Genomic DNA, 16,402 nt, shown 5'->3' with positions numbered 1-16,402 from the left:
TCATGTAGATATTCAACGGATCCGACATCCATTGTCATCCCTAGTTGGTGGGCAGAGTGAGGTAGTTGGCGATGACGTGATAAATGTATTGGGAAAATGAGAAGTAGTGAGGTGATACATTGATTGACATATTAGTTAATATGTCAAAACATAATTAGAAGCTTGATGAAAAATGAATAAATTATACTCTGTGTTATGGGATATGGAGAGGTCATGAGTTCGATCTTTAGGGATGACATGATTTTATTTAAAATAATTGAACACCAATAATGGTGGTATATATTGACCCTATAGGGAGGTTTTACCGTATTCGTTCACGGACCTCTACCCATGAACACTGCCCGAATGGATGTGTTATCGGGTACCGTTGACCAGGTTCGGGTTTCCGTCCGAACGTGTGTAATACGTGCAAATGATGAGGGTCGTTGAAATAAATGATCTACTGATGCCAAAAAATCGTTGTTAAAAAAATAAAATAAGTTATACTCCGTATTAAATATTAATAAAATAAATGAAGTCAGATGAAAATGAAAATGAAAAACCGGATGGAAGCACGAGAGTGAATTCTTCGTGTTACATGCCACATTGTTTTGTCTCCAACTCGCTCGTTACGGTGTGTTAATGACGTGTTGAACGTAAATCAGGCCCGAACACACATCGTTATAAATCGTGAAAATATGATATTAAAAATTAAAAAATTTAGAAAATTCACTTGCGAATTTACGACACAACGTTATCACATTGTACGCGCCGTCCACCAAAAACCAAACGTAATTAAATTAAATTAGGTCTGATCTTAAATCTTAATCCAAAGGTCGTGGCCCCATTCAATCATCACCACATCACATATACGTACACCCACGTGTATCTATATGTATTCACATGGCTGTCAATATTTGACAACTATAATTAGGTTTTTTTCTTCATCTACAATCAAAACTATCGTCAAATTTACACAACCAGGTAGGTGAGAGGTTTCTTCTCATCTTTCTTTAATTTTATCAGCTCTGGATTTAGGCCTTTGCCCTCTCGTGGCTACCATAAGGTTATGCCGTTTACCCTCCAGGTATCAAATCATTCAATTAATTAATTACTTTTCTTAATTTCATTCATTGAATCGTATACGATAAAACTTGTTTCATTTCTGATTAATTGATTTCAGATCTGGATTGTTTCTTATTGCTTTTTGATCTGATTGTGTAGATCTGGTTTGCTAGGGTTTTATTGTGTACGATATAAATTTATTTGTGATCGAAGATATGATTATTATTGGGAGATTTGGGTTTATATATATATATGGTAATTGAGATCTTGTAATAAAGTGTATTATTCTGTATTTTATATTATATAGATTTGCTATTATCGAAATCTGGATCAGGATTTTGTGATTTTAGGTTTGAATAAAAGTATGATAATAATTATATATTAATTATAATTATTATTTGGGAGATCAGGTATTATAAGGAAACAATTGATTACCTTTTATTTACTAAGAGTTGGATATTGTTTAGGTTAATTTTTAAGTATAAATATAATGTCTGCCTTTTTTGATAACTCATCAACTCCACCACCTATATGAAGTTGAAGTGGTCTGTGATTTTGATTATATAATCAATATTAGTTCGATTCTCGCAAATGTGGTTTTAATGGTGTATGTATTTTTACTCTTTTGGTATTTATATCTTTTCTGGATCTCAATCACATATTTGGTTGTTTTCGCTTGCACTAAGATGTTACACCATCTAATTACTTTTTTGGTATTTATATCTTTTCTGGTGCAGGTTGTTGCTATACTTGGTGCTTATGTTATAGACAAAACCATATGTATTCTTAGGCATAGTTTACATAACCCTATAAAATATAGTGGCAAACCACTTATGTAGTTTCAAGATGTAGGTAGTTTCAGCACAGGACACTGAATATAGCAAATTTCTGAATCACATACGTCTCAAAATATAATCATACTTATTGGGTGCATCACAAATAGTGGGGAAGGGTCATATTCTGTATGTGACATGGTAAATTCTTAGAATCTTGATGTAAACCGATAAGGTTTTCCCTGTTAGAATCTTGATGATATCTTCTACTAAAAAGGGCTCACATGTTGTAGATGCACATTTATGAAATATTTGATTTGCAGCCTAGTGGTGTTGGACCAAATCTGGTTATATTTTTATTCTTTTATTACGGGTTGTTGATCATTAAACATGGTGCAATTATAAAATCTGAGTCCAGGATGTGGGCACAATTTTTGAGTATTCTTCTAGTCAGACAACTTATGGAAGATAGATAATACACATGTTTGAAAATATGAACTTACTCTCTTAATGAAACTTATCAATTTATATTATTTGTATATTGAGCATGTCTTTTTGTGATTTGATAACAAGGTGCCTTCTCATTATGTTTTTTCTCCGTCATTGTGTACTTTGACTAAACTAATATAATCTATTGTCAGTTTGTAAAGGTTTTGATTCCTTCCGAGAAATGGAGCAAGCGTGCCCTTGGTCAGATTGTTTCGAGAATCAGTATTTTTCCTTCCAGAAAGTGCTCGATTGGCGTTCTTTCATCCCCAGACGTTTTCTTCTTATTTCTTTTGTTAATTGCACTTAGTGAGCAAGCAGTCAAACAGGCGTAATGCAAGTTTGTTATACGATAGGTGTTGGATCTTTTAGTGAACATTGACAAGTTGATTTACTGTTTAAGCAACAAGATCTTTGCTGGAATATTTGTGAGTAAATAAGAAGTTTTCATCTTGTTTCTACTGATGTCCTTTACCAATAACACCAGTTCGCTTCCGATACAATAATAACTTCATAATTTTTCTAGATTCTGCTAAGGTGAGTTTATATATTACTTCAGTATAATTTTCTGGTTATCTTTCTATTTGTTTGTGGTGTGTCTAACTTTTAGCACTTATCTACTCTTTCCTATTGCAGGGATGATCTCTGCACATAAAAGATGAATTTTGCTTATACCGTTAATTATTTGATGGGATTACTTTCGTAGCAAAGAATCGTCCTTTTCTTATGGGTAAAAGTTATATACAGAGGAAATAATAAAATTTATCGGCCCGAGTATTTTTGCAACAGAATCCATAGGGTAAAGGAGGCTTTCTTTTCGGCTATAGTTTTTTTCTGCTCGTATAAGCATCAAAATGCTCTTCGGATCTCAGTTCTCTTTGTTATGTATGCCTTTACAATGTCTGGGCGTCATTGATCCATTGCCTTTTATGACTAAGGCCGTTAAGCCTGTCTATCAAAAGCATACTGTTCCTCTGTTCAGGCATCAACAAAGTTGCGTTTGAGTCCAGCTCACACATCCCGGCTGATAGTTTATTATATCTAGTTTCTATAGTTTTCTAGAGTTCAAGTCTGTTATTTCTTTTTATTTGTGGTGTCTCTTCGTCTATTTGTGTGTCTCTTCGTCATAAATAAGGTGTTACGTACGGTTGCATCAACAAAAATGGAAAGGTGAGTAAATTGTTTTTTTCGTTTTATCCGTGCAATTTTCAAGTTATAAATGATTTGAGGTCATAATCAAACCATTAATTGTGTCCACGTGTAGGTACAAGGTAATTAAGGAAGTTGGTAATGGAAGCTTTGGGGTTGTTTGGCGAGCATTGAATAAGCAAAATGGTGAAATGGTAAGTTTTCGTATTATCAACGTAAAAGAACTTTTATAGATGTACAAGTGATTGTGTTCCTTAAAGGTGATTCATTGTGTTTGAAGGTCGCGATTAAGAAAATGAAAAGGAAATATTATTCATGGGAAGAATGCATAAATTTGAGAGAAGTCAAGGTAACTTCACTTATTCTTTTACTTGCGAACGCTTTCTCACATGCTGAATTTATTTTATTTTATTATATTTTCTTGGCAGTCGCTTCGTAAGATGAATCATCCAAATATTGTGAAGCTAAAGGAAGTCATTAGAGAAAATGACATATTATATTTTGTCTTCGAGTACATGGAATGCTGTCTCTACCAACTTATGAAAGATAGACTAAAGCTCTTCTCGGAAACCGAAATTAGAAACTGGTGTTTCCAAGTGTTTCAAGGTCTTGCATATATGCATCAGCGTGGTTACTTCCATCGTGACCTCAAACCAGGTGATTATCTTACATTTATAACTCATGTATGCATGCATGTTCATTTTGCATAATGCTTGCATATTGTGTATCTTGCGGCAGAGAACTTTCTTGTTTCAAAAGATGTAATAAAAATAGCTGATTTTGGTCTTGCTCGCGAGATTGTTTCTCAACCACCGTACACTGAGTATGTTTCAACACGCTGGTGAGTTGTCTTCTTATCCTGTACTTTATTCACCTCTTTATTTTTCATGCTTGGTTCTGAAATTATTGAATTTGCAGGTATCGTGCCCCTGAGGTTCTTCTCCAATCACCAACATATGGTCCTGCAGTTGGTGAGTGGAACTTAATTTTTTATAATTTCTATATGCTACAGTAACATTTTAATTTTTATAATTTATCTGATGCAAGTGGAACTTAATTTTTTTGTATCTTCCTAATTTCAGATATGTGGGCAATGGGAGCAATTATGTCTGAGTTGTTTACTCTACGACCACTATTTCCAGGTTCAAGGTGTGTTATCAGTCCTTTTTCTAATAAGCTCTGCATCAATTATTTTATATCTATATTATATTGTAAAATCTATTATTTTGACTTCCATATTTTATCTAATATTTTTCCTTTTTCTGTATATGCAGTGAAGCAGATGAAATTTATAAAATTTGCAGTGTGATAGGGAGTCCAACAGAAGAGTCTTGGTCTGAAGGACTTGAGATTGCAAGTAATATCAATTATCAGTTTCCAGAGGTTGGCTTTCTCTTTCCTTGAAATCATGATATTATGTACCGGTTGAATGCTCTTTCCATTTGAATTATAGTGATATTCGTTAATTTCCATTATAAGTTATGCTTTATTTAATGTAGTTGAACTTTGTTGTAGTAGTGTTTGACCCATGTCTGTCTTTGCGAATTCATTTTTAAGTGCTTATAAACTTTCTGTTTGCTCAAGTTATGACTTGTGAGAACCTTGACAGTTCATGTTTTGACCAGCAATTCTTAATTTTTTATTTTCTATCACCAGCTTGTTGGCGTAAACCTTTCTGCATTGATACCATCTGCAAGCAAGGATGCAGTTAATCTGATTGCTGTAAGAGCTTAACTTCTATGTCCTACTGTTTCTTCTGATTATTATTGTTCAACTGATTTGCACAACTGTTATCTTGAGCTAACAATGTTACTTTTAATGTTATTATTTGTAGTCACTCTGTTCTTGGGATCCATGTAAGAGGCCAACAGCCTCCGAAGTTCTTCAACATTCTTTCTTTCAGGTAGAAACCCCCAAATGGAAAAAAGAACTTTTTTTTTCTAGAGTTATCATGTAAAATGTAATTGAAGATCACTGACATTGTTGCTCTTATAAACGGCAGAGTTGTTACTACGTTCCACCTTCTCTTCGCCCTAAATCTACTATTGCTAGGACGCCTCCTCCAGCTGGTTTGTTTACTTTCTTGAAACTATTATTTGTTTGGTATTTTTTTTTTTTTTTTTTTTGAATTATCAATTAATTGGTTTAAGGGTTTGCAGCAGCATTAAGTGGGAGAAGGGTTGTGGAACCGAAGTGTGTCAAGAAATATCCCGGGTCATTACCAAATTCGAAGCCAGCAAGCAACGTTACTTCATCTGCCAAAGTGCATACATCTTTAACCTCAGGTAATATGTTATTGATAAGCGTATGGATCTGGACTGTTCATAAGTTTCCAAAGGACCCCACAAACCTGCTCCAATGTTAGTAGTTTTAGTTTGTGTTTGTTTTTTTCTTATTCGGCTTTGATTTTTTTACAGGCGTGCAACGTAGGTTGGAAATGAACCGACAGGTGTGTGGGATTGATAGTTAAATCTCGTAATATTATCTACTTTCATTTATTGTCCTATACTGGTATGGTATTGTTTTGAGTAATAAGCTTTTTTATTGTTTTCAGGATGGAGTGAGTGAAAAGACGCTTAAGAACTCTGTCAGACAACCAAAATATCAACCACCCGTTAAAAATAACTCAAGTAAGAATACATTCATCAGAATATTACATATTCTAATGCAATAGCAGGTCTAGTCATTTTCTCTAATCCTTAGAAAAAGAGGTTGCTAAATATTGTTGATTTTTACTATCTATGTTCTTAATCTTTTATAGAATTATTTTTATTTAAAATGCTGTGTAAATTTCAATGTTAGAATAGGCATATAGGAGTAGGTAGTAAAAATTGATTCAAGTAAGGTTGAAGTCCTCATATTTTTAACGAAATTGTTGGATACAGGTTTTTTTTTTTTTAAAATTCCAGGGTCATGTTTGAGTGTTTGACCATCTGCTTACCCGTACCATCAATAATACTGAAAAATGTGTGTGTGTTTGTCAGGAGGAATGTATATGGGGAAGGGAAGAGGGATGAGCGAAACAGCTGAGAAGTTGGGAAATATGTCGATCAGCGGAAGAGGTGGGCCCAAGCAGATCAATCCACCGCCACCAATGAAAGCTGGAGTAGCGAATGGTAATGGTAGATCAGACTTGTTTGCTGGAAGGTCTCAAGGTTATAGCAGTAAGGTGGCAGGATAAAATCAAATAATGTACCCCATTTACCAAGTATTGGGTTTTCAAATGCATTTTCGTATTCAAGCGTGAAAAAATGTCAACTTTTGGGAAAACTGTTACTTGTGACTATTATCGATAACATTTAGTTCATAATAATGTGTGTATGTTTGTGACTCTTCTCATTCTTATAGGTTAGTCCTCAAGCATCGTATTATGGTTCAAATCAGGTTACAATCATCTATAAAAGCAAGAAGTTATAAATAAACTTGCGTTTGCGAAAAAAATTAATGTTTAACATTTTGTAAGATTTTTAAATATTCTTATATATAGATGGCCTTTGTGTTGGTTTATCTTCTGTTAGGTATAGACATCTATTTATACATGATGGCCTTAATTCATGCCATCCCTAAATGAAATTTTCATCATCATGACCATCGTGAATACTTGTTTTCTCCAAGTTCATATTGACCCATAGATTTGCCCCCTCGACAATATTCCAAAAATACTTGACCATTAAGGATTCTAAAGGCTTCCAAGTTCCAACCCAATCTTCCTTGATCTTTATACTTCTTTAGAGGCAACCTTTGCTTTCCCTCAACATAATTTACCTTCACATGAAGCCATTTAAAGCTTTATTATTTGATGTCACTAGGAATGATGAATATAGCACATAATAAGTTACAAGTGTAATTGTATGGATGATACTTCACTCTTCCAAATCCGCTCTTTGTTTATATTTAAATTCATCAAGAAGTATACCCAAAATGCCAACTCATTAGTTAGTTTCTATTAATCTTAAACGCACACCCTTCTGGCACTTCTCAAATTATATCCTCAATTTTTGATTGATCAACATGTTAGTACCTATTTGTCTAATTGTATTGGAAATTTTGTATTAATACTAGTAAGGGACCCATCTTTCTAATCATAATAAGCATTACCATAACAAAGACACCATCACCAATATTTGATTTACAAGATCTTTCGTTTAGTTTTAATGCATGTAAAATGATTTGGTTTACCATAGGTGTTTTGTGAGCTATGTAAGCTATAACCCAAGCGTAAACTTATCTATTAGCTTGGTTTAGATTAACTCAAAAATACAACTACGGATATCGTTATACTTTAAACACAAACCTTAATTTTGTATTATGCAATAATGGTAAAAATAAAATTCAGTCCTTGCAGATGAACACAATTCAACTGCAAAAAGTGATGAACATGATTCATTTGAAAGTGCCCCTTAGCAAGTTGGCATCTCCTCAGTCATTTTTTTTTGGGACATCAGTTTGAGATCATCTAGGGAGACTAAACCACCTACGCGTTCATCTTCCATAATTGCATAACCCGCCCCCTAACTACTGCCCTGGAGGAAACCCGGACTAATCGACTGAAATTGAACTTATTGAAATGTCAACGTACTTAACAAGTTATATTATGAAGTTTGACGATTTGTAGACCAGCAAATATTTGTCATATACCACCTATTTGATCTATACACCATCTACATGGTGCGCAAATGCCAAATCCTACCCAGCTACGAATTTAAATCTTTGATTATGTTCATCTTTCAATTTGTTGTTTTTTTAAAGGTTACAAACCAACCAAAACACAAACATTTTACAAACCATGCGAGAAGACTGAAAATTGTAACTATCACAATGTGCATTGCATTTTGTACCATCAAATAAACGTAAAATTTGGCTCATTCGGTCCAGAAATGGCTTTGTGAAGACTCGAACCTTATTCTCCTAACAACAATTGATTATAATCCTAAGTAAAATTCTACGTATTCATAGTTGACTAAGAGTAACAGTTAAAAGACGACAACAAGTGTACATACACTGTTTTGGCTTACATACAACTTCTCCAAAGTGGATCTTTCCTGAAAAACATAAAAAGCTTTGGTAGATATTGCTATAATTCAAGCGCTATAACTTTCAAAAGCGAAAGGCATGATAGTAAGGCATTAGAAAAAGTATACAATCCAGATCAACGGATTACTCTTCCATATTTCAACATGTATAAATGCATTCTAGAGGGCATGTTTAGACGATAAGAGATTAATGTGAACAATGTTCGTTTTAGACTTTTAGTTTACTTACCTAATTATTTGTTGATGCAGCCGCGTAATGACTCCTGAGTTGATCAATGGCTTTTTCCACAGATTGCTTGAGTTCAGGAATGCTTGTATTGCAAACTGGAATACATGTATCAGAAAGAAGATGAATAATATATCAAAGTTAGATTAATAGCCATAATAGAAACAAGATGAATCTCTAAAATCGGGATGAGTAGTTCTGTTTACTTTCATAATCAGTTATTTTGTACCTAGTGTAGTAGTGTCAATCTAGTTATCCAAATGTGATACTTTCACCACAAACTGATCAGAGGCAAAATCGATTTATCCAAATATTAAATATTGGTTGTTACCAATATTGGAAGTAGGATAATGAATGATCACTCCTCACTAAGCACATATCAAAAAACTCAAATAGAAATCCTTTATATAAAGAAAATATCAGGCGCACATCTTTAATGTCACATGTAAGTTAGGCAATAAAAACATACTCCGAGTAGCTCGACTTTCTGCCTTTGCTATTATATCCATGTATGATGCCTGGAACAAGCAATATTGTGAGACGTGTATTAACTTGTAGACTAATGGAGAGTGGAAAATGTTAGTTTGGACAATGACAACAAAACCTACCTCCATTGTGTCATGAGTTCTACTCATATGGTCCATCACTTTCTTGAAATCCTTTGCGGTTTCTTCCATTGACTGTGCGCATGCTTGATTTTGAACCTAAAAAAATGGCAACAAGGAAGATAAATTATAAAAGAGATACTTTTCATTTTATTATTTCTTTACAAAAATCGAACTCCACTATATTCATTTACGAGATTTCACATAATCTCAGGTGACAACATGCAAAAGTCTCCTCGCATAATTCACATAAACAGTTAGTGGTAGGTGGTTAACACAAGTTCAGAACTCAGCTACTAAAAGAATACTGTATAGGTGAGAGTTCACAACTTGAATCTGCAGCATGGTGACATCAAGAACTTTAGGCTTATAAGTGGAAATGAATCATCACGCACGTTTAAATCTAAAATCAACATATGTAAGTAAACTCGTTCTGCATTTCATTGAGTCGTGTAATTCACTGTTCTATCCATAGTTCCACAAAATAGTGATTAGGCTAAACATGACTATAATTGCTTCTTGTGTTTTCTCTGCTAAATTGATATCAATACTTTTATAACAAACAATCAGTCAAAATCCAGAATATCATCAAAGCCTACATCATGGTGGAGAACATCGAAGCACCTACATACATTGAAGCAACTCCATGTCTCTATAATACAGGCAGGTTATAAAAGAAGACACTATCTGGTTAATTTCTCTATTTCTTATAAACATAAAGATGCATCAACAGATTCATGATCTTCTAAACACGTGAATAAATGGCATTCAACATATGTCATACAAAGTGACAAGAAGTAAAGGACTATAATCTCTATTTGCATATACAAATCGGAATTTAAATATCCAACAACAAAATAGAACAAACACTTTCAGATAATATATGCATACAACTAAATTCTAACAAATGCAACCACAACTAATTTCACAAGTAACTTTCAATGTAAATACACATCGAGGATCATAACTCCAGTTTCCTAAACCTAATTTTTAATGATGAGCAGATAGATAACGATTTTACATCAATAAGCTGTCTCTAACTATTGGAATTGAGGTTTCCTAGAAGAAAATAGGACAAGCACTTCAATAATAATAATATATGCATCCAAATTCTTATTCAACTGCACTAAAACTAAATAACTAGCAAACATAATTTCATATTCATATAGATACTGATATATGAATCGACTAACCTTATATCGTTTCTGTAAACGAGAGTAAGAAGCTTCGATGTCCTTGAGTAAATCAGAATAAGAGCAATCGATCTGACGCTTAATAGAATCAACGTGCGACGACGCAATTTCCTTCAGATCTGCAATCCTATTGCGTGTTTTACTCGGTGAAGCCACCGCCGGCGCCGGAGATGTTTCGGTAGCTGGATCTGCAGCATCCTTTTTGGAGCTGTTGTTATTGTTATTAATTTTGATATCCTTTTTAAGAGAAGTAGGTGTGGTGAAGGAAATTGAACTGAATTTGAAAAGTTTCGGAGTTTCAATCGGTGATCCGGTCGGAGTAATCGACGGCGGCGTGATTAGGATATTTGCCGCCGATGATTTTCTCTTTGAACTCTTCTTCATTCTCTGCTTTAAGGTTAGGATTTGAAATTTGAAATTGAAGATATAATTGTGTTCAAATTTTTTGCTATATATGTTGGCGGGGAAAGTTCGTTCGCTTTGAAATTGGGAGTAAAGGTATAACGTGTGGGTGATTTTTATTTTGTTAAACTACAATCGCTCCCTACAGAATTCACGCTATACTACCTCTATCTCTATCTCTACTTTCCATCCCTCTATTTCTCACAAAATGAGGTCATGTATTTTTCTAACTTCTAATCCTAGCGTTTCATTCTTAAATATCCCTTTAATCTAGACCCAGGGCCGGTCCTGAGTTTTCCAGTGCCCTGTGCGAGACGGTAAAAAAGGCCCCTATGAATCAATAATCTCTTTTCGAGGTTTAAAAGCTAGTCAACTTGAATTTACCTTGTTTTTTGATTCTATTTATAAATTTTAAAAGTTTCTATACATGAATATTAGTTACCATATTAGAACCTTGAAACACATAAGCTATATATATCCACATCACCACATGCACATTTTGACTCATAAGCATGAACTTGACTCATATACACGTACACATAATATATAGAACTTGCTCAAAAATCAACTTATTAAAACTGTATATAATAACGTCTTTTATAAAAATTATAAAACTTGCAGCTTAGAGAGTAAATTAAATTTGCAGCTAAAGAAGTAAATTAAATTAAAATATGGATGATTCATCCCACATCGACAAGAAATGAAAGCTGCACAGTCTATATATTAGCTTCAAATTAATTTCTATCAAAAATTAAAGGTGCTATGCTAATTTGGCCCTTTTTAAAGGTTATCCAATATAATGTCCGAGTTTTGTATGCCTTTAGTTCATGGACTCATGACTCTTTATTAGACTGATCATGAATAGTGAGATTGAGATTGGGCCCCTAAAAATAATGGACCCTGTGCAGTTGAGCACTTTGCACCTGCATTGGGCCGGGCCTGTCTAGACCCTTCAAAGCTCCATATCATGATTATAACCTCATAATTGTTGGTTTTATTTTTTGATAGAAAAATTGATATAGTTACTTTGTGAACATGTTATCCCACATATGTGGAAAGCAGGGGCGGAGCGAGGATTTTAAAGGGTTGGTGTCACAAACTAATACTAAAATAAATCGAGTATAATAATATAATCATAAAAGCTAAAATTAATAAACTCTAAGATTTGAGATAGTAATGAAATAACAAATAAGAAATGTATAAATAATTACCTTGAGTGAGTTATACGGATCAAAAACTTGGATTAATATTTGATGTATGTACATATCAATGGGAATGATATTTTTATATGAAAAAAACCTAAAGTTGAAGTCAAATGGTTATAAGTCGCTAAAACAAATAATGAGGGTTAGTGTTGTTGTTAGCCTATACGCGTGTAAAGGACAAATATACAACTGCTAATTTTGTTGTTTGAAATTTTCTTGAGTTTATAAGTTATAAATATAATATAATGGTTGTAATGGGCTCCTAAAAAACCCTCTGAGCTAATAACAAACTTAGCCTGCTTAGTGTTAAAAAATGGTGCACCTCATATTTTGATGGTGTCATCTACGTAAAAGTGCAATTGTTTTTCATTAATTTGACTATTTTGCTCTGTGTTACTTGGTTATTGGATGGTGTCACGTGCCTACACCAAGTTATATGTACCTCCGCCTCTGGTGGGAAGAAAAGTTAGAGGTAAGTGACTTGCTTATAAAAGGAGCTCATGAGATTCATTTCACCTTGCACCAATCAATACACTTTATGTATTTGATTATTTCTTTCTTTCTTACCCTTGTTTCAGAGTTGTATTAGTTAAATACTTTGAAGAGTGTAGTTGGCTTAAGAGAGTCGTCTATGTCATTGTAACAATTTGTGATATAGTGTATTTCTCTCTTTGGGGGCCCGTGGGTTTTCTCATGTTTTGGAGTTTCCACGTTAAATTTTTGTGTTGTGGATTGTTCTTATTTCTTTACTGTTTTTCATTGGGCGTTTGTTGGGAATTAGTGAGGCCGTGATTACCCAACAACTAGTATCAGAGCGTCAGGTTTGACGGGGGGTCTCGGTTATAGGAGTCGGAGTATGCTCCATGGTTGCCACGAGAGTGGATCGTCCACATCAGAAACAAGTTCTATTGATCGTATTAGGTATCTGGTTAGACAATATTTTTCTGATTCGGAGTAAGTGGTGTCAAGAATTTGTAGTGGACCGGGTGTTGGATTTTCCAATTTAACGGATCTTGTGCGCCACTCCACTACATCTGTCGGCTAGTCGAAACATGAGCAAAATCAGAGAAAGTGTTGTTTACAAGATACGGATACGATGTCGAAGTTCAGTCCAATGAGGTTTGATGTAGAGAAATTTGATTGGATGATCAATTTTGGCTTGTGGCAAGTTCAAGTCAATGATGTGTTGATTCAGTCCGTTTTATACAAGGCATTGAAGGGTAAACCCACCCTTGTTTCCGGCAGTGATTCTAGCTGTAAGTTCGATGAAGAGGAATGAGATGATATGGATTTGAGGGCAGCAAATGCGATTCGTTTGTGTCTTGCAAAGAACGTGCTTGCAAATGTGCATAGGTTATCAAAGGCTAAGGAACTTTGGGATAAGTTGGAGCAGTTGTACCATGGCAAGAGCATCTCAAACCGGTTGTGTCTTAAGGAACAGTTTCATACTTTGTGCATGGATGGGGGTTCAAATATTTCAGATCATCTGAGCATTCTGAATGGTATTATTTCGGAATTGGAGGCTATTGGAGTTAAAGTTGATGATGAAGATAAAGCTTTAAGGTTGATATTATCTTTGTCATCGTCCATGAGCACATGAAACCTATTTTGATATATGGAAAAGAAACTCTGAAGTTTGAAGACGTTACTAGTAAGCTCCTATCCGAGGAGAAAAGACTGGAAGGTAACGGGGTCTCGTCATCAGAAAGTACGGTACTGTTGTGTTCGGATAGGCGAAAGAGAAACTCTGAAAAGAATCTAGTATGTTGGAAGTGCGGGAAGACTGGGCTTGTAAGGGTTAATTGTCCAGGTGGAGCTAATTCGGCAAATGGCTCCAAAGGCGCTAATGATGTCGTCGTTGTTACGGAGAGTGACGAGTTCCTCTAAAGTCACGTCGACCTCATGGTATGTCCGCGCCACCATGGAAAGAGATGTTCATTAGCGGTTCCACAAATTGCACATGGGCATTGGTTTGGCGTTGATGCAAGGTGTGTGGTGAAAAACTGATGTTGTAGCTGATGGAACTTTCGGGAAAACCAAACAGGAAGTTGCACCATAACTGTTCAGCTGGTTATACAACATGTGCCAATGTGAAATGCTTGGAATGTGATATTCTAAGTGTGATACTCTTTATGGTGGAGTATGATAATTCTATTAAGAGTTATTATTGTCTGTGATGACAATGATTGTCGGTTTAGACAATGTTCGACATAGATGCAAATTTTATTTCTTGGGTTAGAGATAATGTCAGCGGCATGAAGATTGAGGATCTTGAAGTTGTCGTCGAGGAAGCATCTGCGTCGGTTATCCTTATAATGTGAAAATATGGTTATCCCTTTCTATCAAAAAGGTGAAGTTTGCTGGTTTTGTTTTTTGATAGAAAAATTGATATGGTTACTTTGTGAAGGATGCTATCTCACATAGGTGGGATGAAGAAGTTGGAGGTGGGTGACTTGGTTATAAAAGGAGCTCATGGGATTTATTTCAACTTGCACCAATCAATACACTTTAAATATTTGATTAGTTCTTTCTTTCTTACCCTTGTTTGAGAGTTGTATTAGTTAAATACTTTGGAGAGTGTAGTTGGCTTAAGAGAGCCGTCTATGTCATTGTAACAATTTGTGATATAATGTGTGACAACCCGAAAATTTTTGACCAAATTTAAACTTAATCTTTATATGATTCCGACACGATAAGTAAAGTCTGTAATGTTGAGTCTCGAAAATTTTGGAACTATGTTCATATATTCAATTACCCTTTTGACTATGCTCGACGATTCACGAACATTTATGTGTATATAGATATGTATATACAATATATAGTTATAGTAATTGAAAACGTTAACAAAGTATTAGATGCATAATACTTTACATGAACGTATTTGTTTCAATATGTGTTTAACACATTTATCGAATGAATTAAAAGATAATATCAAATGATTGAATTATCAGATACATTGTGATATGATTACGAGTCTCTGTGAGGTCCACGTTGATTTGAAAAATCTTTCCATTTTAACAATATTCGGAAAATAGTAAAGTGATTTACAAATGAGAACAAATCTGTCAATTAACGGAAATTAGACAAAAGTTAGTGGAGAATTGAATTTCATAATATTCAATTGATCTATTTTCAAACGTACGAAAATGTTTTTCGATTCAATTGAATTTGTTTATTAAAATGTTTTGTTTAAATAACATAATGATATTAATTATTATAATTAACTCGCAACGTGTATTTAAAATGTGTCTTTGAATATTGAATATATATGTATTAATAACGAGACGATGATTTAATGAAGCAAATGATCAAAACACTCAAATGTATAAATTACATTCCTTGTAATATAAATTATTGGCGAATAAGTTTAATTATTAATAAAGGCACGTGTCGCGAGATGTAAAGTACAAGTTTTCTTAGCGTACGAAAGGACGTTCGAAAAACTGGAACTGGGACATAAGTCGAGCGTCAACGTATAAGTTATCAGACCTAAAATTACAAGTCACCTTTACACGAGAATATAATATATATATATATATATATATATATATATATATATATATATATATATATATATATATATAATTTATATATATATATATATATATATATATATATATAATTTATATATATATATATATAATTAATATAAATTATATATATTATAAATATAATTATAATAATATGTCGACGAACTATAAAACAAAAACGATGTAAGCTGTCCCCAGGTGCCATGCGATCGCATGGCCATGAAGCACAAACCCCGTGCGATCGCATGGGGTGTAAGTAGCTGAAATGTGTATAAATGGAACTCGAATTCTGGTTCTGCTGGTTAACTATCTATCTCTCATATCTATCTCTCTAAAAATATATATACTCCGTAGTAAATTATTTATTTTATTATCAAAGATTATTATTAATCTTATAGTATTAGTACTAGTATTATTATTATTATTAGTATTATTATACATAAAATATTACGACGAAGTACTGCTCAAATGATTTCAAACTGAGTTTTCAAATGAGTCAAAGCTAAGGAAACTATGGGTTATAGCTATGGAGGTTATGGGTAATGTTCGTGGGTATTGTTCGCAAGTCAAACCTAGTGTTTATCATCTCCGTTGCTTCTACGTACTTTCCTGCAATATTGAATCACAATATTAATACGTGAGCATTCATATCTTATCTTTTAAATATTAATAGTGTATCCATGTCTAGTGCTCGAGTATATATGTTTATGCATGCTTGTATGCTTTAATTTTGTCGTTAGATAGTTTATGATGAAT

At 33.8% G+C, this 16,402-nt stretch overlaps 2 protein-coding genes across 4 annotated transcripts; one reads left to right on the top strand and one right to left on the bottom strand.

Moving 5' to 3' along the window:
- The first annotated feature begins 910 nt into the window (after positions 1-910).
- LOC139898485 (cyclin-dependent kinase F-4-like) lies at positions 911-6,784 on the top strand. 2 transcript variants are annotated; one of them, XM_071881227.1, is made up of 17 exons: positions 911-1,066; positions 2,459-2,840; positions 2,940-3,473; positions 3,568-3,646; positions 3,733-3,801; positions 3,881-4,109; positions 4,191-4,293; positions 4,371-4,423; positions 4,535-4,601; positions 4,727-4,835; positions 5,109-5,174; positions 5,287-5,355; positions 5,455-5,521; positions 5,615-5,737; positions 5,870-5,901; positions 6,007-6,082; positions 6,437-6,784. In XM_071881227.1, the coding sequence occupies exons 3-17, from the start codon at positions 3,466-3,468 to the stop codon at positions 6,631-6,633; spliced, it is 1,347 nt and encodes a 448-aa protein (XP_071737328.1). In that variant the 5' UTR covers positions 911-1,066; positions 2,459-2,840; positions 2,940-3,465; the 3' UTR covers positions 6,634-6,784. The 2 variants fall into 2 exon arrangements, with proteins under 2 accessions (XP_071737328.1, XP_071737327.1); XM_071881226.1 differs by lacking the exons at positions 911-1,066; positions 2,459-2,840; positions 2,940-3,473; positions 3,568-3,646; positions 3,733-3,801 and having other exon boundaries at positions 3,865-4,109; positions 5,612-5,737.
- A 1,395-nt stretch (positions 6,785-8,179) lies between these two features.
- LOC139898484 (uncharacterized) lies at positions 8,180-11,001 on the bottom strand. Of its 2 annotated transcripts, XM_071881224.1 has the most exons (5): positions 10,510-11,001; positions 9,320-9,415; positions 9,181-9,229; positions 8,715-8,809; positions 8,180-8,494 (listed from the first exon to the last, which is right to left on the bottom strand). In XM_071881224.1, the coding sequence occupies exons 1-4, from the start codon at positions 10,891-10,893 to the stop codon at positions 8,715-8,717; spliced, it is 624 nt and encodes a 207-aa protein (XP_071737325.1). In that variant the 5' UTR covers positions 10,894-11,001; the 3' UTR covers positions 8,180-8,494. The 2 variants fall into 2 exon arrangements, with proteins under 2 accessions (XP_071737325.1, XP_071737326.1); XM_071881225.1 differs by lacking the exon at positions 8,180-8,494 and having other exon boundaries at positions 8,565-8,809.
- Positions 11,002-16,402: the final 5,401 nt, after the last annotated feature.

This window comes from Rutidosis leptorrhynchoides, chromosome 3, assembly GCF_046630445.1.
Source record: "Rutidosis leptorrhynchoides isolate AG116_Rl617_1_P2 chromosome 3, CSIRO_AGI_Rlap_v1, whole genome shotgun sequence".
NCBI classification, from domain to species: Eukaryota; Viridiplantae; Streptophyta; class Magnoliopsida; order Asterales; family Asteraceae; genus Rutidosis; species Rutidosis leptorrhynchoides.
This window is presented reverse-complemented; position numbering and strand designations above follow the sequence as displayed.